The sequence below is a fragment of the Lepidochelys kempii genome, chromosome 4 (assembly GCF_965140285.1).
Source record: "Lepidochelys kempii isolate rLepKem1 chromosome 4, rLepKem1.hap1, whole genome shotgun sequence".
Classification (NCBI taxonomy): domain Eukaryota; kingdom Metazoa; phylum Chordata; order Testudines; family Cheloniidae; genus Lepidochelys; species Lepidochelys kempii.
Genome location: NC_136383.1, coordinates 69,383,721 through 69,411,653, shown reverse-complemented (window position 1 = coordinate 69,411,653; position 27,933 = coordinate 69,383,721). Strand labels below are relative to the sequence as shown.

Genomic DNA, 27,933 nt, shown 5'->3' with positions numbered 1-27,933 from the left:
CCCACCACGCCTAGAATGAGACCATAGCTGCCCAAATGGTCACTTTGGCTGCTGTGGGATCCCCAGTGTCTCTGTTATTGGGGCAGGAAGAATAAATTGTTATTACCCTGATTATGGGAACTGTGCTTGGAACTGTACGTGGCCTTTTGTTATGATGGAGGGATTCACCATCAACTAAGTAGCACTCGCTAGGCAAGGGTCATGGGTTCCAAAACTGTGTGAATGGAGAGTGGCTGGGGACAAGTAGTAATACTTGGTGGCATGGGCCCCTTGGTGAGGGCCTTACATGCTAATTGCACTTCCTCCTCTCTCCACTGTGGAATATCAGAGCTAATTTTGATTTCATTAGAAGTCTAGTTATAGGCTGCTGAGCTCACTTTGGGCTGACAGTGCACCAGCACTGGGGCTCCCCTACTACAAGCTGAATTCACCTAAGAGCTGAAATCGCTGAGTGTTGTGTTAAGTAGTGGGGGAGCTTGAAGATATATTGTGGAGCAGTTTGCGGGACGGCTGGTGAAGCAGTTCGACGCGGAGCAGTGTGTGGATGGCAGGAGCTGCTTGTGGGCCGTGGAGCTGAGCGAAGGAGTTCGTGGGGCGGCTGGCGGAGCGCAGCTGAGCGAAGGAGTTTGTGGGGCGGCTGGCGGAGCGGAGCGCAGCTGAGTGAAGGAGTTCGTGGGGCGGCTGGCGGAGCGGAGCGGAGCGCAGCTGAGTGAAGGAGTTCGTGGGGCGGCTGGCGGAGCGGAGCGCCACTATGGAGCTATGGGGTGGTCAGCTTCAGATCATGTAAGGTGCCTCTTACCCCCGTCCCATTTCCACCCAGGTTGGGAGGTAAAGCTCTGCAGATAAACTTTCGAACTCTGGGGCTGCCCTGACCAGGGACAGAGACTTTTGGGGCATTGGACTTTTGGGACTTTGGGTGATTTGGGGTTGCTGGACTCAAGAACCAAAGGGAAAAGGGCATGCCCCAATTTGCCTGGGGTGGGTTTTTTTTGCTCATGGGTTGTGTTATGAATCCTGTTGGTGGTGTTTCCCCAACATAATGCCACATTGTTTCTCTCTGTTATTAAAAGGCTTTTGCTACACTCAGACTATGTGCTTGCGAGAGGGGAAGTATTGCCTCTTGGAGGCGCCCAGCGGGGGTGGTATATATTTGTCCCAGGTCACTGGGTGGGGGCTCGAGCCAGTTTGCATTGTGTTATTGGAATGGAACCCCTAGATATTGAACCTGGCCCTTGTTGCTGCCAACTCTGACGGGCAGAAGGGTTACAGAGGTAATGCAGGGATGTATGAGGACAAGCCGGACAAAGGTGATTTTCCTTGATAAATAATTTACAGTAATTTCAAAATAACTATTTAGGTAAAGTCTGAAGCACACTGATGATGTGAAAGAGAGTGTGAGTATGAGGAACTATGAGATTATTGTATATTTTCTTGTAACCATATTAGGAGTAAATCTCATTGGGTTATTATTATAATAAATTAATTATTGCTTCTTTGTGTTTGGCTGCTGAAGGGATGCCTCTTCTGAAGACCCTACTGATTCTCTGGTCTTTTTTCCTACTCCACATCCCTTTTGGTAAGTTTTATTTCTAAATCATTAAAACTTTGTTTTTAAAATTGTAATTTCTTTCATTTTTGTTACATGTCACATTTTTAAGTGTTGTAGTTACCTAAAATAAGTAGTGCCCAGGTTTGTTTGTTTTTTTTAAATCAAGACTTAACAAATTCCCAAGATAGCCCACTTGATAAAATTGACCCTTTGGGGAAAATCTCCATTAGTAATGTTGTCTGGAAGTTGCTTCTCATTTAAAAACAGCATACTGTGTACTGGCTACAGACTTCACTGTGATTTTCCTCAGCTTCTACTGGCAGATCCTCAGCTGGTGAAATTTTCACCGAGGATGTGTTCCTTAGTGTTTCCTTCACTTCTACCTCTATTTCTCCAGTCTATTCCCAACTTACTATTTAGGTCTGTCTATCTTGCCACAAACTATTTTCCAATCATTTTTACTACCTTCCTGTCTCAGTGACTGAATTTTTCCAGAACAGCTCTTTAGCAGGTTCTTCTTTTCCACAGAGGTATTATAAGGGAGGTGCTTCAGTGTCTATGTATGGCTTGCAGGAACAAGCCTATAAGGGGAATTCTAGTTTGCACTATGTGTCTTCTACACCAGAAGAAGGTGACAAAAGTATTGCAAAGCCTCCCAGGGATTATCTTGTATAGAAGGCCTCCCCAATAAACTCTATGCCAGCTCCTGCAGGAGCCCCAACAGAACAGCAGAGGTGTGATTGGGACATTCCAAGGCATGCTGAGGGCATGGCCAGCATCGGGGCCCAATTCTGGGGCAGGCGACCCAGGCTTGGGGTGTTGTAAGGTATGCAAAAGTTTAACAAATAGAGGGGAGGCACCGAAGATGCTTCTTGCCTGGGGTGCCATTTGGTCTAGGGCCGGCCATGGCCAGGACATTACTATAACTAGTTATTTTGCAGTGACAATAGCTCATAGGGATCACTGCAGCTGGGGCCCAGGTTAGGGCTGTTCTAATCTGCTCTGTGCCCCCTCTCCCTGATTGGGCGTAACACTAGCGCATGGACCATAACACTTAGCGATGCGACTGCTATTGCAATGTTCATGGTAGTAGTAACAGGTAGAAAACATGTTTTGATTTATAGAACATATCATGAAATCATTGAATAACAGAGTTGGAAGGGACCTCTGGAGGCCATCTAGTCCAACCCCCTGCCCAGAGCAGGACCAATCCCAACTAAATCATCCCAGCCAGGGCTTTGTCAAGCCTGACCTTAAAAACTTCTAAGGAAGGGGATTCCACCACCTCCCTAGGTAACGCATTCCAGTGTTTCACCACCCTCCTAGTGAAAAAGTTTTTCCTAATATCCAACCTAAATCTCCCCCACTGCAACTTGAGACCATTACTCCTTGTCCTGTCCTCTGCTATCCCTGAAAATAGTCTAGATCCATCTCTTTGGATCCACCTTTCAGGTAGTTAAAAGCAGCTATCAAATCCCCCCTCATTCTTCTCTTCCGTAGACTAAACAATCCCCGTTCCCTCAGCCTCTCCTCAGAAGTCATGTGTTCCAGACCCCTAATCATTTTTGTTGCCCTTTGCTGGCACTGAATTAAATGTTCAGATAAGTCCTGAAATGTTTCATAAAAGTAAAAAGTGAAGTGAAAAATAACTATGTTACTTCCTTCTGGGCATAGATAGAAAGCTGTCTTAGGACATCTCATTTCTCTCCAAAATGACCATTCAATAAAATAAAATACAAATATTAGACAATAGGAAAGGCAGGCTGGGGAGCAGAGAGAGGCTCAGGCCTTGGAAGATGGTTCCAATTTTCTTTTGCCATCTAGAACAAAGCAAAAATGAGCTCCTTTTGAAGTTCTGGTGGGAAACTGGTGGTTGTGGTCCTTGGTAAGACAAGGTGGTGAAAGACAAATGCACTTCTCGTCTCCCTTAGGAAGTACAAGCTGCCTTAAATGGTACCATGTCAGAAGTGCCTCCACATTTTCCCAGACATGCACACAAACATTAAACACACTCTAATGGGCCAACTGTAACACAACCACAAACAGTAACCCCAGCTTCTGAACAATAGACTCTCACTAGGCATTCTAAATCCAGCAAGGTCCCTTTCTTACCCTGCCCCTAAAATTATGGAACCTAAACCTCCTTATCAGGGGGTAGCCGGGTTAGTCTGTATCCACAAAAACAAAAAGGAGTCCGGTGGCACCTTAAAGACTAACAGATTTATTTGGGCATAAGCTTCCGTGGGTAAAAACCCCACTTCCTCAGGTGCCTAAACCTCCTTAGTGGCACTCAAAAAGGCACAAACAGCACGGACACATCCCGCTGCCTCCAGCTGTAGGGAATCAGTCCCAGATATAAGGGGCCGAATCCCCGTTTAGGGGAAACCCAAGATCCAGTCTAAAATCTTCCCCAAACCTCTTCATGAAGTAATAAACCTGCCAAAGAAACATGATGTCTGTAAAAAGCTGGGTCATGAGGCTAAAGGATCCAGTCATTTCTTTGTTTAACATTTGTATGTAGCCCCTGAAGCTCATGACCCCTCTGTAAAAGTATTCTGCCAGGGGATTTTTTCTTTTGTTTTCAAAGCTAACATAAACAGGTGGAATAACCAAGAAGGCAGAAACTAAACAGTGCATGATTATTCATTGCATTTAGAAAACAAATCAGACACACGCTGAAGAGTAAAATGCTTTCCTTCTGTTCCCTTTTCCATACCGATTGCCTGATAGACCCAGAGAACTAGGTTGCTGCTTGTATCACCAGCATGGATTACTCCCAATTTCTCTCAGCAGTAAGTGCAGCGAGAAAGGAAAATCTTATAAGACTTACAAGTGAGTACAAAATATTTCCCCTTACCTGACTGGTATCTTCCATGTACTATTGGCTTCTTTTCTGTGATCAACCGGGATAACTCAGCTGAAGATTGGGAGCTACATCCAAAAGATTTGAGGGTAGTGACTAGGATGCTACTTGGGGTATTTTATAGTCTTTGTAGGGTGCTGTTATCAGGCAAGTGAAATTTTCATCTCAAGCTTTAAATCAGTTCTCATTCCACCCAATAGAAGTCAGTGTGACTCAAAGCAGAGAAACTGAAGCATTCATTCATTCTATAGTTCTAGGACTATACATTAATCGTAAGAGACATCCACAGTTACCTCTGGAATTGGATTTTTGTGGGTGAAGAGCGCTTTAAATTTGGCAGAATTTGGCTGATTTTGGAGCACCAAATAGACTGAACTAATAGGAAGCAATTTATTTTTTATTGGAAAAGTACTGAAAGGTAATAATGTTAAACTCTTTTACAGTATTCACACAGAAAGTCTCATTACTAAAGTGACACTAACTTAACAAAATTGTTGTGGTGTATTAGATCCTTCATTTTCCATGCTTAAAACCTGGAGAATATCATGAAGCATGTAATCCAAAGAGATGCCTACAGTTTATTTCAAAAAGTTTGTGCTAAACTACCTGGACCGACAGTAGCTTCAACTACAGTAGCTTCTGACAGCAGTTAGTAAATGAAAATGTTCCATCCCCAAGTCAGCCTTTACACAGAGTTGTCCTTTGTAACTTTAAAAGAGTAAGATCATCCGCCTAGAAATTAGTAGAGAAGGGACTAAACCAAACCCCAGACATGAGATGCTTCCAGATTTCAGAGAAGTTCAAACCTACATCCAAATTTAGCAACTCAGTCCATCTCTAATACTTTATAGCTAATATTTCATGTATGTCCAAATCATAGCTGGCAATTCGTCAAAAACTATGATGGTATTGGCTTTTCTACAACTCTTCACAAAAACATGACATTTTTATTTACTTGCAGCAAGCAAAAACCTTTAGAAGATAAATACTGAGCAAGAGAGAACAAATGAGAAGTATTGTTCTCACAGGAAAACCATGAATCAAGAACATCACATATTTACTTTAACATTTGACTATAATTTATTAAAAACAGTTGAACACCCTGTAAGAGTGCACTCTCTATTTCTTGCAGTGTGCAATCTCCAATGGATGATTTCTTTGTTATGTTCACTACAGGTAGATTGACAGAGAAGAAACCCTCAGTAATCATGATCTCTGGAGGCATGCCAAATCCTAACTATTTCCCATTTAAAACAGCAAGTTTCACTATTGAAGATGGAACCACTATTGAAATTGGGGAGGCATTGATGAAGAGAGCCCTCCAGTATTCCACCACACAAGGGTAGTTTTCAAAAGCGACATGACATTTCTTAATCAATTTGGTATCAGGTCGAAGATTAATAAAAAGAGCTGATCTTTTTAATACAATACCCATTTACTTGAAGAGAATGAATTTAAGTGATTGAATTTTAATCTTCAATGTAAACTGGTTCACTGTTCATTTTTCAAATCATTTTTCAATAATTCATTATTCAATCATTCGTTATCCAGCAGCCTGTTTTTTTTATTGTAAGGACTGAGCCAATCAAAATACAGAATTTCTGCTCCATGGGGAATTCTGATATTTCAATGTTTTCATTACAAATTGGGCACAAAAGTCAAAATATTTAACCTTTTCACAGAATGAAACATTCTGAATTTTTTCTGTTTGGATTCAGCCACAGGGCGAGATTGTGATGAAACCTGAAAGATGGAGTCTGGCAAGGAAGCCTGTCCTATTAGGGAAAATAGGGGCATGAAAATACAGCTCCCATCAGGTACCATGGTGACATAGGCAAACAGAAATTAACATTCACCTGACCTGAGACAAAATACTTCATTTCAATTTTGCTGACAGATAATTCTTAAGGAAGTTTTCTTTTCCTGTGGAAAATTTCAACAACCCCCTCTTTCAATAGGAAAATGTTTCATTCCAAATTTCATCCTACTTTGGTTTTCATTTCTGAACACTTATCTCAGGTACCCTAACCAGTTCACCAACTGCAAACTGTCATATGAAACAGGTTAATTTCAATCCATGACTGTTTGCCTTAGTGAAAACTGAGAACTGATCCTGTAGTCTCTAACTGATACACAGTCTCATTTAAGTCAATGATGGAACTACTTATAAGAGTAAGAACTAATAATGATACTAAGGATGTGCAGGATCAGTCTCTAAAGTAAGCACTTCAGGATTTGATCCATAATCCTTTATATTTAACAACAGCTACACACAGATTTTTCAGAAATCATGTTGCATCATGGCTGCAAAGGGACACTACTGAGTAAATGTTTCTGTAGTTTATGAAGTGTTATGGATACAAATGAAGAATAAAGGAATAAAACTTTTGTTTCAGAATTCCAGAGTTGTTGTCCTGGCTAAAGGATTTACAGATGAGTCTCCACAATCCTCCCACTGCCAAGTACAGTCCTGATCAGGGCCAAATGGAGATATGTATCACCACTGGCAGCCAGGACGGCTTGTCTAAAGTAAGATGGAAAAGAGAATCAGTACTTGCATGGCAATGCTACATAAACTATATAGTTTATTAATTATACCTTCAAAGTTTAGTTCACAGGGAACACAGCCCTTGGTTGATTCCCTTCACTCCATTTCAAGTAATATAACCTTCCCCTAACACTGAAATATTAATAAACACAGATCTGCTACTTGTATGAAGAAGTGTGTTTAATTTATTAGATATTTTGTTCAATGGCACAAAAGCTTTCAACATGTTTTCACTTAAGCAACTAATTTTGAATTGAAAAAAGTGCTAGTTTATTATACATCTTTTATACAAAGGAAAAATTATCCAGCATGGGTGAAATCCTGGCCCTGTTGAAGTCAGTTGCAAAATTTCCATTGGCTTCCATGGGGCTAGGATTTCATGCTCAGATTCTGTTTGCACTTGCCTTATTCAAAGCAGTAGCCTGATTAAAATCATAGGATAACTTGTGCGAGTGAAGGTTATATGCATGAATAAGGTAAGCAGGCCTTGGTTTCTATTTATATTCCAATTGACTTATTTTATAATTATATGGTAAAAAAGAGAAAGTAAGCAATTTTTCAGTGATAGTGTGCTGTGACACTTTTGTATTTTTATGTCTGATTTTGAAAACAAGTCATTTTTAAGTGAGGTGAAACTTGGGGGTATGCAGGACAAATCAGACTCCTGAAAGGGGTACAGTAGTCTGGAAAGGTTGAGAGCCGTTGATTTAATCATGTTATACCAATAAAATAAAAACCAGCAGGATCTTATTAAAGGGGAAAAGGCATAATGCCACATTTATTGTGAATACAGAAAGAATCATAGTAAGCAGTTAGTTAGAGCTATAACATTCCATTCAATTTCATATTTATTCACACATTCATTCATATATACACACACACACAGATTCTGCAAGGTTGTCATCATAGTTACCAGCCTTAGAGTTGTTCATGCCAAGCCACTGGCCAGTTGGCCGGGACATGAGGAGGGAGCAGGGCTTTGTCAGATGCTCATCTGATGCTCCTGGAAGTTGGTTTGCAGAATCAGACCCCAAAGTTCTCACTTTCTAGAGTCCATTTTTATAGGAATTTCTTCCTATGCCAGTCTATGGGAATTGCTTCATCATGCTATTGCTGAATCAATCAGCAGATGGCACATTCCTGATGGCTCCGTGCTGCCAGATGTTATCTTGTTCTTTGGTTCTCCCATTCTTGAGGCTGTTGGGTGGATTCCAGTCTGCCCTCCGGGGGTCCTCTGGTTATTTCCACTTGACGCCTTCTTCAGCCGATGGACACTGGATTCTTAGGCTGGCACATCCCTGATCATTCAGTTATTATCCACACCAAGCATCCATCCACATACATCCTCTATCTCTATTTTAATCACAATTGTTAAGAAAGCAAGATGAATACAACAAAAGGGAGGGGAGTCTCTGGGTGCTGTTTCTGTTGTTACAGTGTATTGCTTTAAGTCTCTCTTTGTGTGAGTAGTTGTTTTACAAAGAATTGCTTTGAGAACAGACTCTGTCTTAGAATGTACTAACACAATTAGCAGCTTCCAAGTTTCACACATAGAGGGAGAGAAACAGTACCAAAAACCAAGAGACCTCTTAATTAGTAATACCCTGGAATTTAAACTATGGGGCATCAAACTCATTTGTGATTTTAACACAGAACTTCTTTAATATGATCCAACACTCAATACAAATAATCCAACCAGAGTATATAGCAATGTGTATAATATTTAGGAGGAAAAGTCAGACTGTTGTAAAAGAAATTATTCTTATTGGGCAGGTGTTTGATATGCTTGTCAATCCTGGAGATAATGTCCTTTTAGAAGATCCCTGCTACTCCGGGACTCTGTCAGCAGTGAGTATTGGTTATGTCTGCAAAGCAGTGCAAAGTTCGTCCTAAAGTCAAGATCAAGAGGGAAAGTTTGCAGTATGTGATTTCTCTCACTGATTTAAGTATGCATCACATGTGGGACACATCTATGGCTATCTGGAGAGCTATACATTGCACCAGAGACAGATCTGTTTATTTCAGTAGTCTTGGGTACATTTTGAATAGTATCTCTCTCAGCCTCCACCTGTGCACATACAAAACAAGGCAATATGCAATATGTGCGTTCACTTGGCTTTCATGCCCAATGGATTTTGAATGTGTAATTTTAACACATGTAAACAGGTTTTTGACTATTGAAAGCAGGGTGGATTGATTTATATCACCCAATGGAAAGCCTCCGTTTAAATAACTGACTTTAATCAACTTTGAAATTCAGTTATTTCCTAAAGAAAGGTTAATTCTCAGGGGTTGATATAACCATTAAAACATGTTGATTTACAACTAAGTAGATCCTTTACACTAGATTTGGTACATATTTTTGTACATGGTAAGTACACACATTTACTTAAGCAATTATATAGCTTTATATTTTCAGATTCTTAACTCTACATTTTAAGTATGTTAGAAAACGGTGACTTATATGCTTATTTACCAGATAATTAACTTCTGCTCATGATTTATGTCAAGCTGCATTAGGATAGTAACTGGGATTTAATTAAAACACACAAAACAGCCTATAACATTTAGGTTTATTAAACAAAACCACCTTTACATTCTGGGTACATAAACTTCTCAAAACATGTTTCACATTTACAGATAAATTATAACAAGTTCAAGCCTCAACATATTTTGTATTAAATTCAGATTTCATTTTAAACATGTTTATTTTAAAAGAGAAAAACAATTTTAAAAACAGCAACATCAAAAATTCCAATTTAAATAACAAAGTTTTCCCAAAAAAATCATTTTATCTGCCCTGACTGAAAGTGTGGACACAGGTGTTTCCAGCTACCAAGTGTGGACACATACATATGTGCACCTGCAAAAGCATGATGAATGCACAAGTGAAGCTTGGCCTTTGGAAAATGACTTTGCTATCTCCGGTGTTCTTGTATATGACTATCTGAGCCTTGAAAAGTTTTCCATGAAATGTAGGGATGCCTCAGGCTGCACTGAGGCAAAGAATGCCACCACACTGCAAGGCACTCTTCATTATATGATAGCTAGGGATCCTAGTGCCTTGAATGCCTAGTGCATAACAAAACGCTGTGACGAGTGTATTGAGGAGTTCGGTAATCCTTCTAGAGAGCCCTGGAAACAGCTACCCAGCTAATGCTCCTACATAAAATATACATTTATTTGACATCTCAACAGAACCAGCAACTTTTTACCCAAGTAAGATATCCCATGCAAAAAAACCTAACCAAATGCAAAAATCAGGTTCCTACTGTAACTTACTTGCATTACATGCGTGTGTTGTCATATTATCTATATGTACATGTATGTATATACACAAGTAATGCAAATAACTTATAGTAGGAACCTCACTTTTGGAATTTTTCAGACTTATGCATGTCAATTCTTTACCTTAATTGTTGCATTCAGAGTTTGTTGCATGGGATATCTGTGTAATATCTTTTTTATGCGGAAAGAGTTGGTTCTATTAAGCAATCAAATACATTGTTTTTACATATGTAGCTGAGTGTGGGACCATTAATTGGGACTACAAATAAAATATGGACTATGTGATGAGAAAGATTTTGGGACATAAACTTGAGATTTCCACATTACTTATGAGTAACCACATCAGTGGTTTTGTAATGTGCATTTAAGATTGTTTGAGTCAGTCAATCTAAGTTCCACAATTTTCCATTTCAGATCAAATTTAAGGTAAAGAATTTTTAATTATTTTGATGAAGCATGCACAGAAGTTCTATGGCCTCACTGACTATTTCTGAACTGCTCATTGGGCTACCAGATTGTGTGTCATGTCTGTCTTCTTTCTATTAACAGCTGAAACCACTGGGCTGTAACATTATCAAAGTCCCTGCCGACAAGCACGGTATTATTCCAGAAGCTCTGAAAGAAATTCTTTCCAGGTGGAGACCAGAAGACGCAAAAAAGCAGAACAACAATCTCCCCAAGTTCCTCTACACTGTTCCAAATGGTAGTAATCCAGCTGGAACCTCACTGACTGCTGACTGCAAAAAGAAGATATACCAGGTATTCAGTAGGAACCTGACATCATCAGGGTTTTCATAAAGAGAGAACATTTTCTTTGCTATTAACCAATTTATAATACAGAACTAGAATGTTTTCCCCATGATAACATGTTGAAATTATAGAAGACCCCAACTGCAAATATATCTATTTCTGTTCCTTGTCATCCTACATGGCCTACACCTGGTGACATATATAACGATAGCCCCAGCGAGCCACTCAGTCGTTTACCCTGTAGTCAGCGACCACACCACTGTCTTCTTCTGTATATTAAAATATCACATAATAATTGCAGAAAATAATTGACAGTTTCAAGACCTGTTCCTCTTTTTTTTTAATTTGGCCTCTCTTTAGCTTGCAAGATGTTATAATTTCCTTATAATAGAAGATGATCCATATTATTTTCTTCAGTTTGAAAAGGTAAATATTCACTTGTGCTTATTTGTATTCCTGTCACACACGCTGTCACTTTGACAAGGAGAAATACATTTTCAGCTGTCCAAGTTTAAATAAAAATGTTTAGGTGACTACTGTACCCAACAATCAAACATCTTGCATTTTACATATGTTTTGGCAGACAGAGAATCTGAGGTTTCAACTGGACTACTATCATGCTTTCCTACACAGAAAGAGTTGCAGATTAGTTGTTCAGTAGTTAAAGACATTTATTAAAATATGCACTGTCAAAGGTTAGAGGCCCAAAATATGACTCATCTTAAACTTTCATTAGCATGACAGGAAAGTTGGGGCAAATGCATGGATACACATTTGAAATAGTCTAACACCCAAGTGCTTGCTAATGTTAGAATGTGAAACCCACTTGTCCTTATATGGGTGCAAAAAACCAACACTGCACACATGTAGGCGTTAGAACTGCTTAAGTGTGTACATGGGTGTTTGCACCTGTACAGAATGGGTGTAAATGTGTGTGTGTACATACAGATGGGTACAGTGCTATCTCATGGTGCCATACCAAGTCTATGGTTAAGAAAGGTTCAGACCGTAGCACTCACTCCAGAGGAGCACACCCTACCGTGGGAGCAAGCCCACACTTCAACAAGGTACAAAATGCACCACTCCACCCACCACTGGACCCAGCCACAACTGTGGAGGAGAATGGTTAACATAGATTCATCCCAGGTGCTGCTCTTATCCCGCTGCTCTCTAGCCCTTTGGGGAGACTTTATGCCGCCGCTTGCACTAGCTTAGTACAGTGCCCGCCCTTATCACTTTGTACCGGCCCCTGCACAGGGATGGGCACAAGGAAAAAGAAGTTGCTTGCTGTGCTTGTTGCCTCAAAGCCAGTCACAACATAGTCCAGAGTATTTTGTTTTGTTGTTGACAAGAGTGAGTCATATTCCAGTATCCCAAATCATTACCTCCCAATAAAATAAGGGCCATAATAAGCTACTTTTTTATATTTAAAGACTAAGGCACCAACATTTCTGTCAATGGATGTTGATGGTCGAGTGATCAGATGTGACACTTTTTCTAAAATTATCTCTGCTGGGTAAGTCCAATTTCAAAATGCTGTGTGATATGTGCCGTTCTACCAAAACATTATCGTTCCCTCTACATAGCTCTGATTAGAAAGAGTCTCACGGCTTTTACTTTTATTGCTGCAAAAATATTTTGAAACTAGAATGTCACATGCTGTAAAACAAACTTTGGCTATACCATAAAGCTCAGCTGAGGATGAGCATGAGTGCCCTTATGCACAAAGAATTGCTGTGTGGGCCCTACTGCCCCCCTGGGTTTTTTTCTTTGCAGTGCCAAACCCTGTGAAGCACTCTTTAGGGTGTCGTGTCTTCTCCATTTTCCTAAACATCAAAGCTGCTTTTGACACTTTTTCCCCTCTCTAAATTCCTTAGGATATTGGGAGCTGTCCTTTCTTGGCTGAGTTTTGAATGGCCAGCACCAAGCACCCTGTCATTGCTTTAACACCGCAAATAAGTCTGTTGTTTTGGGAATCCTCTGCTCTCAATCAGCTGCTTTTTATCATTTAACCCTGTGCGCTCCCATGAGGCATTGTCCCTCAGCCTGTCAACAGAGCCTTAAATTCTATCCCTATGTATGTGCTAATTTCTTTTGTTATTTATTTTATTTTATTTTGTGTTGTGCTCTTTATAAATATATCAAACCGAGGCAGAGCTGCTTTACACGATGCATAATAGAACTGAACAATTGGATTTGATCAAGATTCACTCATCACAAATTTAGTGATCTATCAATCAGATACTAACAAAGGGATAATGCTGAACCCATGTAACATTAGTGGACTGTACATCTTTGTATTAATGCTTTTTTCTCCCCTAGGTTGAGATTAGGGTTTTTAACAGGCCCCAAACCTCTTATTGACAGAGTGATTCTGCATATGCAGACTTCAACGATGCACACCAGCACTTTCTCGCAGGCAAGTGCCATTGCACAGTTACACAATTATTTGACCGGACTGTTTTTAAAAACTAAGTGCTTGATCCTGCTCTGCATACAGCACAGCAGGAGAAATAGCAGAAAAGCACCCATATGTATGCAGGTGAGTCTACACCACATGCTTCTCAGGGATGCATTCATCAATGATGTGTGCATCCTGCTGTGCTTGGAGTCAGGAGTTATATTGCCCAGCGGTATGTAGGCACATGAAGAGGTGAGTGCCACACTAAGCGCTTTCCAACAGAGGATCTTTTTACAGAGAGTAATGCATTCAGCCTCTGCAACATTAGTACTACTAGCTGTATTCTAAAGATTGTAAATTAAGGCACAGAAAAGCTTTAGTAACTTGACCAAGGTCGCGTAAGACATGTGGTACAGGTGAGATTAGAACCCAGATCACCTCACCTTCAGCCCTCTGCTTTAGACACAGGACCTGCTCACCATGCGACTGGTGTTAGACACCATGGATTAAATTCTGCACTCCAGTACACCCGTACAATGGACGCCACTGAGAGCAGAATTTAACACGGTCATGTCATTCCGGGAGTAGTAGTGGAAAAGAGGACAATTTTGAAAAGTGAATGGCTATAAGCCCAGTACACCTGTGGAACTCTCACTTACAGGGACTCTCACTGAAGTCAATGGGCTTTGCAGAACTGGCTCTATGGCATTTAGGTTATGACATTAACTTGGATGTTTTCCTCTCTCTCTCTCCTATAGATCCTAATATCAGAACTTCTTCACAAATGGGGGCAGAAGGGTTTGCTGGAGCATGCAGACAGGTACTATAGTACTCTAGTTTGTGATTGTTTTTATTTCATACCTGGGTTCTATTCCCAGCTCTACTGCTGCTCGGGGAAGTCACTTAAACATTCTGTACCTGAGTTTCCTCATCTATAAATGGGGATATTATTCCTACTCTTTAAAAGTTGCCTGAGATCCTTGTATTAAAAAAAATGTTACATAAGTGCTATGTATTATTATTGCTATTAATAAAGTCTATATTAAACCTCCCCCCAACCACATTAAATCTCCATTTATGATCAAGTCATGAATCCACAAAAAGAAGGAAATTCTGAGCTGTATTTGTTGAAGGCAACCATCCACTAACCCTTTGTACCATTTTCTGATATATTGAACCTTTCATGAGACTTTCGCAAAAAAAAAATTTTTTTTCTAGCTAAAAATAATCCTATGTTATATAGGTCTGTTCCAGGGCCTACTAAAGTCAATGGAAAAAACCACATTGTCTTCAGTGCACATTGGATAAGGCCCTAGATTGGACACAGAAGGCTGTTCCTTACCCCAAAGTTATGGTGCTACAGGTTGTACAATGTATCTGCCATAGTTATTTTTTCCATTTTAGAAAATCCACTATTCAGAATGTCTCTATTTTTCTCATTACCTGCTCACTGCTCCATTGTTCACCAGTATTTCTCCACTGGGTTTTTACTATCTGTTCCTTGTTTTCATGGTCTTTCCTAAGTATAATGGGTAACAAATAATATCCGAGTCCAACTTTCAAACCCATGATGGTTGAGAGGGTTCAGAGTCAGGCTTTACAAGTCCTTCTTCCTGAGTTGTCTTTGTAAGGTTATTTTATTTACTTACTTACATACAAAATTGAAATGCATGTAGAAAACCATATTGATAAGGACAGTGATCCAGAGTAGCACTGATTTCCAATGAAACTGTTGCTGAGTTACATACAAGGTAGTATTTAATAATTGTATGACTGACTCATGTCCCCACCGTTCTTTAAAATAACTTATTTATTTGCTTCCAGGGTAATGGAATTCTACAGGACCCAGAGAGATGCAATGCTTGCAGCAGCAGACAAGTGGTTAAAAGGTCAGTGAATGCAACACACACTCATGAACACCAATTTAGTTGTGTTAATGTACACACAGATAGCCATGGAACACCACAGATTGATAGATGGTAGGGCAGAAACTCAAAGACCAGGATAATGTTTAACTCAGAGCTTGTGAACATGCCGAAGTTTCACCATTTTAACTAGAGGTGCAATGTTGCATTTATTTAGTTAAGCCAAGCAACTTTGCGTGTGCACACTTTACATTGGTTTGAAATCTGGTTTACATCAGATAAGTTACCTCCCACTAAACAACAGTGGGGATGACAGAAAGCAGTTGGTTTATAAAAAAGAAAATATAGAGCAGAGTAAAAGGTGCACATATTGATTAGTATTACCTAGCCTCTAGGTTCTGCTATTCATTGACTCACCTTTCAGTTCCGATTCCAACTCCTATTTATCACCTGCACTACTTAAAGGCCATAATGTAGACTCTTATGGGAAAGCTCAGGAATTTGGCAAGGTTGCTTTAATGACGTTTCTGAGGAATGCTTCACTCAACATGAAGAGGAGTACTTGTGGCACCTTAGAGACTAACCAATTTATTTGAGCATGAGCTTTCGTGAGCTACAGCTCACTTCATCGGATGCATACCGTGGAAACTGCAGCAGACTTTATATACACACAGAGAATATGAAACAATACGTCCTCCCACCCCACTGTCCTTCTGGTAATAGCTTATCTAAAGTGATCATCAAGTTGGGCCATTTCCAGCACAAATCCAGGTTTTCTCACCCTCTACCCCTCCCACCCCCTACTCAGAGTTGTCACTTTGGATGGGCTATCACCAGCAGGAGAGTGAATTTGTGTGGGGGGGTGGAGGGTGAGAAAACCTGGATTTGTGCTGGAAATGGCCCAACCTGATGATCACTTTAGATAAGCTATTACCAGCAGGACAGTGGGGTGGGAGGACGTATTGTTTCATATTCTCTGTGTGTATATAAAGTCTGCTGCAGTTTCCACGGTATGCATCCGATGAAGTGAGCTGTAGCTCACGAAAGCTCATGCTCAAATAAATTGGTTAGTCTCTAAGGTGCCACAAGTACTCCTTTTCTTTTTGCGAATACAGACTAACACGGCTGTTACTCTGAAATCACTCAACATGGCGGGGAATAGAGAAGAAACTGGGTACAGACTCCAAGTTCAGGGGGATGGCCACTCCACAAAGATACAGCAAGACTGTCTTGGCTGTCTGAGATAGAGCAGCCTTCTCCCTATTCACCACCCCTGCCTCTGGCCAGTTTTCCCCTTTAACTTCCCCCAACTCCAGAACAAACCTTGTAGATGCACCTCATTGCCGTTGAACAGGCCCAGAGGAGCTCGTTAGTCTCCTCTTTGTCAGTGTGAGGACATGCCCCTTCACAGGAGTGAGTAAGGTGAATCACTCAGGTGTAAATAGCTCCAGAGAGGTACTACCCCCTGTGGAGGTTTGCATGTACTGGTTCAAACTGGTTCCAGAAACAATAGACAAAGAAAGTTTTTTTGACATAAAATAGCTGGGTTTAAACTGACTGAGGGCCGTCTTTCTGATCCTGCAAACAATTTCCACAGCAAAGGTTGGGGCACAATTTATAGTCCCAGCTCTGGACTGAATCCTGGCACCTTTACTCCACTCTGAAGAAATCAGTGGACCAGAAACCATCTGGATCTCCCAACCAAGGCATATCCCCAGTGGAAAGGGAATTCCCTGGTGATTGATGGCCAGTGAAATGGCTGGCGCGCGCGCACACACACACACACACACACTCTGCAGCACAGCAGCATGTGCACCTTGGGAGAAAAGGGGCAGGTTGGGGATGTGGCTAGGAGGCTTCTGGCTATTCTGGAGTGTCAGACAGTTCCTTGGGGACCACTGCAGCCAGCATGTGAGTAAAAGGAGCCCTCAGGCTTATAATAGAAGCAGGTCCAGCCGCAGGGAAAATGGCACCCTGGGCAAACTTGTATTTTGGCATCCCTGGCCCCCGCTGTCTCCCTGGCCTCCCATCACCCCTGGCCCCTTCTGCCTCCCCAGGCTCCCCACTCATCCCCCGTGGCCCCCACTGACTCCCCAGGCTCCCCACTCCCCTCACCGCTGCCTCTTCCCTGCATTGCCCCGAGCTCCTTTCCATGGTCTCACACCCCAGGCCCACCCTGTTCCTTGCCTCTTGACCACAGTGCCCCGCTTACCATGGCGCTCTGGGCGGTCGCCATGTCACCCACCTATAAGGCCAGCCTTAAATAGAAGCCTTAACTATAGGGGTCACTACCACTTCCACCTATAATAAAAAGGACCACTTGGCATAATAGTTTTTCCTGTACCTGCTATGTGAAGTAAAACAATTTTCAGATCTTATACTTCATAGTGGCTTTTATATTCACTCTTTCTCAGTTTAGTCTCAAAGTGGAAGGGGAAATTTTTCTGAAACTGTGAAAATTCATGGGATAGAGAACCATTCCCCATAATGCTCTGGTACTAGCAGCTCCATTACCCTGGATTTCCAGACATTTCCGCTTATGCTGTAAGATCAGAGCATATTCTAGACTTCCTTCTGGGAAAATAACCAGAAAGGCTACATAAGGTAAAAGTTAGGTAATGTTTATGGTCTAGTAATCTCAATATCATTAGGTTGTCATGCCTGTTTGTTTATTACCTGAGCTCCAGCAAGAGTTTAAAAAGGAAGCTAAACTGTAACTGAGAAGAGCTAAAATTAAAACAGAATAAAAACTAGTCTGTTGTAGACATTGACCATATAATCAAGAAGAATGGTGGAAAGAGGTGAATATGGTAACTGCCTGGGTTGTTGTTTTTGAATAACATAATCAGCAATTAATTCCACAAACGCATAGCATGGAAAAGATTATATTTTAAATTCTGGAAAAGTCAAATTAGCATAAAAACAATTGTTAAATGTACATACAAGGCACCATCACAGTAGTATCTGGGTGCACTTTATATAGTTTAGACCAGCAAAGAACCATTTCCCCAATGGGAGCATAAACTCAGTGCCCCTTATAGCTATCAAGCCATGAAACAGGAGGATACCAGCATCCTGCCTGCCGGCATTTGGCATGTGTGACTTACATGGTTGTAGAAGCATCTGAACCAAGGTGCTGCTAGAAACTAGTGTCCTTGGGCTGAAGTACTGCAATGTAGATTTTCAGGCTGGGGGCTTGTGCACATATGACTTACGGCTGTGGTTGCTCACTCGCTATACAAAGCACAGTGGATTTGACTGATCACTGTACTGTCACAATTGCACCACTCAGTGGATCCAGCATCCCATGCAGAAGGCTGATGAGGTTAGCCTCCCACAACTAAACCCACATGTTCCTACTCACCTGTATATATCTGAATCTTCTGTTATGTCAGGTGTATTGTGTATGTTTCTTTCCCTTCGACGCATGATTTTCTAGTCAGTGACTTATTGTACAGTACAGGATTTAAACCCGTAATAACCACTCCTGATCAAGCTACAGACATTGTCATTCACTTTCCTTTGGGTAAATAAGCTCCCTGGGACACATCTCAAGTACCCAGCCACCTATCTGTAACATCAATTTTCAGAGCTACAGTAAAAGGAAACTAGTTAACAAGATGTTTGATTGTCTCCAATAATCCGTATGTTTAGGATTGCATTCACAACATTAAATTAATTCTCATCTATTTTCTTGAGAGACAGGTGAAAACTGTATTATTACACAGGGGGCAGGGAGGGTTGTTTTGTGTTTTACTGTCTGTGTTTGGAAGTAAGCTGCCACACAAATGGCCGGGCAACCTAGGTCTACCTGAAGATGTTGTTTAGGTTCTTTAACAATGCAGAGAAGCAGGTAATGAACAAGAACGCAGGAACTGCCAAGCAGTAAATCTTTCAGGGGATAATTATATTATTATCCAAGTGGCCGAGGAGGATGTCCTAGTAGGGAGTCTACTCGAGACCACCTAACCAGGCATAAAAGGTGAATAGGGCTTTTTATAAACAACTAACAAAATCATCCAAAGCACAGGACTTGGTGGTGATGGGGGATTTCAACTACCCAGGCGTGTTGAGGAAACAATACAGCAGGGCACAGATTATCCAACACATTCTTGGAACGCATTGGAGACAACTTTTCATTACAAAAGGTGGAGAAAGTGACTGGGGTAAAGCTGCTCTAGATTTGATTCTGACAAATAAGGAGGAACTGGTTGAGAATTTGAAGGTGGACGACAGCTTGGGCGAAAGTGATCATGAAATGACGGAGTTTATGATTCTAAGGAACGGTCAGAAGGAAAAACAGCAGAATAAACACAACGGACTTCAAAAAAGGCAGACATTAGCCAACTCAGAGAATTAGTAGGTAAGACTGTATTGGAAGCCAGTTTAAGGGGGGAAAAAAAGCGCCAGGACAGATAACCTCGGGAGGCTGTGGAATCTCTGTCACTGAAGGTTTTTAAAAACAGGTTAGACAAATACCTGAAAGGGATGGTCCACATAATACGTAATCCTGCCTCAGTGCAGGGGTCTGGATGAGCTGACTTACTGAGGTCTGTTCCAGTCCTACATTTCTATGATTCTATGTATGCTGGTAACAGGAAGACCTTACCTAACATAAGATGATATCAGAAACGGAATGTTCTTTGCCTCATTGTTAATGAGTTTACAGCCTACCATTAAATTAACTACACTGAGGAAAGCAAACGTCAACAAACGAAGCTGGGGAGACCTATTGTCAAAAGGTGGGAGGTTACATACAAACACACGCTCTGTGAGGACTGTTTCTTCTGGAGGGGCATGTAATGCTAGAGACAGCACTTTCAGTGTGAGAGACTATGCAAACTACTACTATGCTGTAAGTCCAGATAACTTTGGCACTAATGGTTACAAAACACAGCAATCGGCTGACACACTGCATTGTATTCGTCATATGTTTGTGTTTAACGAACCTTTGCTTTATTTTATGGTTTTCTATTACTGTTAAGTTGCCAATAGATCTTACTTTAGTTAAGGTAAACTGAACTGAGTATCTGACTTATCTGGAGCATTTACTGATTAGAAAAATATAGTTTTGACCCCAAGGAAAGGCATGGAACAGGTAACTGCTTGGATACCTGTGTAAAGGGCCAAGAAGGTCGAGGTCTTCATGCAAATCAGTGCCGCAAAAAAGCTGATGGAGTAAACTCTATATAATACTATGGGTGAAATCCTGTCCCTATTGATAACAATGGCAATATTCCCATTTTGGTGTTTTCATTACAGATGCAAGATGTACTTTTATTCAATGTCCATATTTTATTTACAGGTTTGGCAGAGTGGTACGTCCCTACTGCTGGAATATTTTTATGGATTAAGATTAAGGGAATTTCTGATACATACCAGATGATCATGGAAAATGCTTTGGAGAGAGGGGTAGGGAAAGACCTAATGATAGGAAACAGCTTTAAAATAATGTAAACTTTATTTGGAATGGAACCATGTCTGTTATTCTGACTATTTATTACTGAATTAGTTGTGACTCGGGTGATGTTTTCTTAACAGGTCATTAAAGAATAAAATTTTAGTAGCTGAAGTGATGGGATCACATTATAACAAATGGGAGCTGGATTTGACCTGTTGTTCATAATACTAACATTTTACTTTCCTTTGGAAAGTTGTTTCTAATTCAATAAAATGGCACTACATGATGTGAGAACAGAGACTGGCCACAAAGAATAGTCACACTTCAAACTAAAATATGCACAGAAAAATGCATTAGGCCCTAGTCCTGCAGCGAGCACTACCCACACCCATGTGATTCCCAATTACTTCAGTGCAGCTCTGCACAAGCATTGGGGTCTAAATGCCTTGTTCTCAGGGTAGAATTGGGATTTTAATCTTTAGCCATATTACAATTGTTACATTAAAATTCCACATATAAGATGTACAGTATGTTATATATGCCATCATGATGAAAGTAACAGCAATGCAGCACCTAGAAACACTGTGGCCATTTCCACTTACTTTACTTGCATAATTTTCATAGTGATCTGAACACCAGAGATTAAATCCTGTCCCCATTGAAGTCAATGGGAATCTTGCTATTCAACTTCAAAGAAGCCAGGATTTCACTTTAAATGTATGTGTATAGAGAGTATAAATACCAAGTTACAAGAAACGGATAATCATTTGACTCTATTGATAATTAGAAAACAAAACAGAACACACTGATAAATGCTTTTTCCCTTTTTAAACATCAGATAATTTGAAATGGGTTGCAGAAATTCTGCAGAGAAAACTCACAAAAAAACTGTAAAATGTGAAAAAATGCTCTGAAGTCCAGAAAGCTTAGCTGCAACTACACTTCGCTATCTGACTAGGTTATAGTTTTGTACAGGAGCCCATCATTCCTGTAATCAAGCTGTTGTCTTAATTTTCTTCCAATGCAAAACTGTACACTGTCCTACTCATGATCAATATAGATCACTTTACAATCACAAGGATGAAACTTACAGGCTTTTTAAAGGCCAGCATCCATTCTGCTCTGCTATTATATTGTCACATAGCCCTAGGGTGACCAGACAGCAAGTGTGAAAAATCGGGACGGGGTGGGGGGCTAATAGGAGCCCATATTAAAAAAAAAACCCCAAATATCGGGACTGTCCCTATAAAATCGGAACATCTGGTCACTCTACATAGCCCTCCATTTTATGCAGACCCCTACTATCCCCACTTCCTCCCCCTAACAGACCACAAATGCCACCTCCTTAAAACACCGACCAAATTCACCAGTTTTGTAAATGGTGCTATACTGTTGTAAATGATCTCATGTCAGAAGCTAGTCAAAAATGGGTGATATTTCTAATTTCAAATTCTGTAGGGGCCAAGTTGAACTTCTGGCACATTGAAGTCAATGAGTTATAACTGGTTACATCTAAGCTAAATTTGACTACAGGAACTTTGGGAATGTTGTGGACATAGCTGAATTTCGTGGCTGATCTGATTTTTCTCACACGTTGCTGTATTTGCTCTGCCTGTTACTCCCACCCCCAACCCCCTGCTTTCTTGATCCTAGACATGTATGTTATTCAGTTTGCTGCGCACTTGCTGAATACCCAATTACTACAAATCCAAGTTTAGCACAGCTTGACGTTCACCACTTATATCCGTTTTTTGACTAACTCGCACCTGACACGTAATTTACACCTTATTACCCCAGGGGAGCTATATTTGTTCAGTGCAGGCTGAATATGGCCCTTAGATTCTACTACACACTGAAGCAAAGAATTCCCCAGTTTGATACTAGTTGTGGGTCTTTTCTGCCTATTAGCTATGTCTAAAATGGGATAAACTTGGTATAACTATAAACAGTTTATGATATGGGATAGTGTAATGATCCCATTTTACATGCCATCCTCTTGAACTTCCTTACATTCAAAACATTGAAGTCAGTAATATCTTTCTTAGGTGTCTTTGGTTCCTGGACAATCATTTAGCTTTGATAGCTCAGCTCCTACTCCCTATTTCAGAGCTTCCTATTCTTTTGCTTCTCCAGACCAGATGGATCAGGTGAGTGTGACTGGTGGTGTTGTGCATCACAGGGGCGACTTACAGGACTAGATTCTATTATTCATGTGAATTTGTTGTTTGCATGCAGACTACTATTGGACTTGAAGACCCTTTTTCTTGCATTTCTACCAAAGTAAAACTAGCATTTATTTCATGGAAAGTCATTAGCTCAAGTTTCATTTTAAAAGTTTGATTATTTACTAGACCCACTGGGACCAAGATTCTAATTTAAGTGTAAGTTGTCCTCTTGATGTGTGTGCATAAAATTCCCATTCATGTATCCACCACAGATCCATACACACACAGTTGTAGGTGAGTATAAATCAGTCTTCTTCCTAACTGCTGCAAAAAATTGATTTTCTTTTTCCTCTGTTAAGATGGTTATTTGTTTTCTGACACTGAGTCTGTCTCATCTAAGCTTTGAAATTTACAATGCATTCTGGTGGATGTACAGATGAGTAGCAAGTTCAATACTCTTGTCCCCCTTTTCCTGCCCACTGTGAACCACTGCCTAACATTATAATATCCAGTGTTGTTTACCCCATAATCACATTTAAAATTCTCTCCAAATTATGCAACATAATCAACTCTGTTTATTTTGAATGGTGGAATAAATCATGCAAAATTGAAGAGAGATGATGGGAAGAAAGGCAGGCAACAAGGATACCTTAAAGTACAAAGTAATTTACTGAACGGTTAACAGCCAGTAGATGAGTGAGTATGTATGTCATTGCTTGATGATTAGTTAGAATCCTGTCTAAATACTAATATGTCCCCCATTATTGTCATGCCAAAGCATTTCACAATCTATAACATATTTTTCCTCACAATACCTTGTTAGGTGGACATTTTCTCCATTTTAAAGTAGGGGAGCTGAAGCACAGAGAGACTAAGCGACTTGCCCAAGGTCACACAGGATGTTTGTGATGCAGCAGGAAAATGAACCCAATTCTCCCAAATCCCAGACTAGCACCTGAATCCTTCCTTCTATTTGTCTCCAATAGTGACCAGTTTCGATGATTCAAAAGACAATGCAAGAGCCCCTATGATGGAAAATTACAAAATAGTCAGCCCACAGGGGAAGTTTGTTCCCAGCTACGATTATTTAGAGGTTGGCTCATGCCCTGACATGGGAGAGTTAATATCCCATCTATGTTTTTTGTTATCGACTATAACTATGATGGTTCTTATTAACCAAAGAAATGTCCAATCCTTTTTTTAAAGCCTCTTAAGTTTGTGATCACTAATGCCTAGTGGCTGTGAGTTCCATGGGTTATTTATGCATTGTGTATTATAAAGCACTCTCTGGGTACCTTGCTGTAATAGATACAAAATGTGATTTAGAAAAGCAGCATAGAGAGAATCTGCACCATGTTTTCACAGTTTTAGAAGACTGAGCAAAATTAGTGGCTGCTAATTCAATTTTAGGGTAAAGAAAGCAAAATCAACCCTCAACTTTTTTTACATACTTCAGTACTTCCACATGTATTTCTCAAGAAGGGAATCTTATTTTGCTTTCTAACACATTTATTGTGCTACCCAAGACACAAGAATTGCAAATATGATCTCCCTGACAACTAGACTAGTTTGAGACTGACCCAGTCTGCCAGAGTAGTGGCATATTCCTCCCTCTCTCTCTCTCTCTCTCTCTTCACTGGTTGGTCCTTTGTTTACTGCAGAACAATGTCACCATATTATCACTAAGCAGATGCTTGACACACTATGAAAACATATTTTCTGATACTGACAATTGCCTTAATGCTTAAACTCTGAAGTATAAGACAGCAACCATGAGGCAAAAGTACCAGCTCATCAAGCCATTGCAAACTGGTCAAATCCAGTTATGCCTTGAAGGTCAAATTCTCAAATCAGTGTGCACTGGGGAGGAAAGGGTGCTGTGTGTGTGTGTGTGTACACATACATACATACTTTGTGAAATATTGCTGAAATGCCTTGCAGACATAGTGTTCTGAACAAAAAAGTACATGGAAAAGCTGTAGACTAGAGTGATTATTAACAGTTTGATATCAGTGGTCACTGTGTTAGTTACTGCTATCAGTATTATGTCAATTCAAACTTTTTCTCTTTTTATTTTTTCATTGCAGGCTTTCCAGAAGCTGGCTGAGCTTATAAAAGAAACTGTCTGAAAGGATCAGAACAAACTGGCATTTTTAGAAACCTATGTTCATTGACATTTAGAAATTGTGTGTCTAATTTCACTGACAAGTCTAAAGGAGTGATTTTATTCCTACTTTCTGTAATTGCACATAACTTTTAATTTTATTCTTACTGGGCAAATTTGCCATGATGCCATCAAGTACCATGATACCTGACAATAATTAGCACAGAGACATATAGTAGAACATTACATTTTCAAAGCACTGTACAAATATTAACCATTTAATTCTGATTTCTGTGAATTGGGGAAGTAACTGTTATCCCCATATTACTGAGGCATGAAAATGAGGCATAGAGTTTAACAGACTTGCTCAAGAACACACATAGGTCAGTATTCAAGTTAGAAATCAAGAGCTCCTGACAGCCACATCCACCCCCAGGATCTGACCACTAGACCATCGCTTCCTTTCTTCCCAGACACTGTACGTACAAAGAGACGGGTATAGGCACCTCCTCTAGCCACTCAGGAAAACTCCCATACAATCTCTGTGTAGCAGCTAAGCACTGTGGTGCTGAGGGTCTCATGCTAGATCTCCAAACCTCAGGAGAACTTTACCCTATGTGAACTAGTGTGTCTTGCAGTGTAGGGTCTCTGACTAGGCTAGTCCCTAAGTAGTTTAAAATTAAATCCAGAAGTGATAAGTCTATGAAGTGAGAAGTCATAGCCACATTTCAGTACACCACAATGTGTTTTGCTTCAACTGATTTCAATAGAGCTATGCCGGTTTACATCAGCTGAGGATCTAACTCACTATTTCTTGTCCTGATGAGACAGAAGCAGCTCTGAACAGAAGCACCTTGGCAGGAGTGGGAAGCCCCTCAGGCAATGGAAGGCATTCTCAGAAGAGAAGGAAATTATTAGCCTGCTTGAAAGCTTAATTTCAGCAAGCAAATAAACCAGTGGTTCTTTTTTAACTGGAAACAAATTTTAAGAATCTTGTGTGATTGATGTTTTCTTTGTAAAAAGTGAAATGCACCAACCTGTTCCAATGTGACCTCTTAAAATTACAGCACACAATAGAAACTCAATCACAGCAAACAGCAAAGAGCACTTCCTTCTATAAACCACAACTCCAAAACAGACAATACTAATGTATCTAAGGATTTTATATGTATATGTTGCTAATGTAGTATCCATCCACATACATCCTCCGTAATCTTTTCTTTGCGTATCTGAGTGTAAAGTAGAAATGTAGGGCATCATGCATAAGTGCATTGTGGTCACTTTGTACTGGCTAAGCCAACATAAAACAGCCTTTATTCTCCCCATCTTGAGAGAATACCCACTGGCACAGTCTCTCTTTACTATAGGAAGGCCTGACACTTCCCACTATAGGACCCTGTTTTCAGTTGCTTGTAACGTTGCCAAACTTTAACTGTTTAGCCTGAAATTTTCCATGCCAGGTGCCTACACAGACAACCTTAGTTCTGGCATTGCCTAACTCTGAATGCTTGACTTTGCAACCTTAATGATGTGTTTTAATGTAGGTTGGTTTGTTTTGGGGGGCTTAGGCAGAGGAGTTGTATGTTTTAGTATAATATATAAATATATACATACACAAGAGAGGGAGTGCGAACTGTCTTTTGGCTAGTCTTAAGAAGTGCCTAGTCTTTGTAAGAATAAAGCAACTGTAAAGTAATCATTTAAATTCTATTTTTTTAATTTTAGAATGTTTTTTGATTGACCTCTTGATTGGTATCAAGCTTAAATGGCATTTAATATGGATCTGTATTGAAGGTTCTATACTGGCACCAAGAACACCTGTCCAAAATAGAATAATATAGAATAGAATTAGAGAAGCTGCCGCTTTCTGATAAGACTAGTTTACTGTTATATGATCTCTTAGACCCTGGTGATTTCCTATGTTAAATTCATTTATTAAAACATGTACATATTGTCATATCATTTTATAATGTATTCATCTTTAAATTGTATTCTACTTGATGAAATCCATATTAAACGTATACAGAGAGACATTGTGAACTGTTGAGTGTTTTTCCACCTGTCTCAGAAGATAATAAATCAGACTTCTTAAGGGATGATTAAATTATCCTACAGAGTCCAGACTTCAGAAATGAAACAAAAGAATGCATTTTACATCTAATAGTAATATGCGTTACTATCAACTTCCCCTTTCTTCCATTTGTTTTATATATTTATTAATTTATTATTCTTAATTATTATTATTTTTATTATTATTTTATAGCTGCATTTACTTCCCCTCTAAGCCCAGGTAATTTTTTTAACCATTGTGGCCTTCTTTTTTGATTATGGGATTGTGGCTTTCTGCTCATCTAGTAAAATATTATTAAACAATTCCCAATTGCCATTCACATTTGTCTGTTTTAATGCTCTCTCACTACTAATTTGGCTCATAATTGTTTTCAGCTTTGTGAAATTGGCCCTTTTAAAACACTAAGTATATATTTTAATGGTTTCAACTTTTTTCTGTTTGCACACCCAGATATGTTCAATAAACCTGTCTTCAGTGCAAGAAGTTCCCAGTTACGCTGACATAACTCTATGTGCCTGATTTTGATACAATACAGTCTCTTTATGCCACTCCCACTACACAGATATAGGGGGACAGTGGGCATTGTCTGTGTCCTCTGGCTATTCCCAACTGCTAGAACAGCCCCTTCACTGCACAAAGCAATCTAATTAATGCCTGAGGCCAAATCATCCCCTGGTAAGCCTCCACATTGGGGTCTAACTCTATGCTGCCTCAGGGGGTCAGATCTCCTCTTTCCATGACCAAACCTGCACTCTGTGCACTCTGTAAGTGGACAAGCATGAGGTTCCCCTAGCACAGATTTCTCATGTTGTCCTGTCAAGAAGGCTGCCCCCTTCCCTCCCCTCCCTTCCCTACTCCACCCCCACCACTAAAAGAGTCATGGGACTCAGCCCTACACCCTGTGCAGCTTGAAGTATCAATGAGAAAC

At 40.2% G+C, this 27,933-nt stretch overlaps 1 protein-coding gene across 16 annotated transcripts; it reads left to right on the top strand.

Annotated features, from left to right (window-relative positions):
• The first annotated feature begins 381 nt into the window (after positions 1-381).
• On the top strand, positions 382-26,967 carry LOC140910523 (kynurenine/alpha-aminoadipate aminotransferase, mitochondrial). 16 transcript variants are annotated; one of them, XM_073341624.2, is made up of 16 exons: positions 382-783; positions 1,514-1,576; positions 4,280-4,381; positions 5,589-5,754; positions 6,809-6,941; positions 8,734-8,808; positions 10,798-11,007; positions 11,359-11,424; positions 12,432-12,514; positions 13,321-13,417; positions 14,158-14,219; positions 15,224-15,288; positions 20,570-20,676; positions 22,711-22,812; positions 23,444-23,526; positions 24,918-26,967. In XM_073341624.2, exons 3-15 carry the CDS (start codon positions 4,315-4,317, stop codon positions 23,510-23,512), a joined length of 1,302 nt encoding a protein of 433 aa, XP_073197725.1. In that variant the 5' UTR covers positions 382-783; positions 1,514-1,576; positions 4,280-4,314; the 3' UTR covers positions 23,513-23,526; positions 24,918-26,967. The 16 variants fall into 16 exon arrangements, 11 of the variants coding, with proteins under 11 accessions (XP_073197725.1, XP_073197724.1, XP_073197731.1 ...); XM_073341623.2 differs by lacking the exon at positions 382-783 and adding an exon at positions 1,346-1,394; XR_013635711.1 differs by lacking the exon at positions 382-783 and adding an exon at positions 23,103-23,124 and having other exon boundaries at positions 1,410-1,576; positions 24,918-24,934.
• The last annotated feature ends 966 nt before the right edge of the window (positions 26,968-27,933 follow it).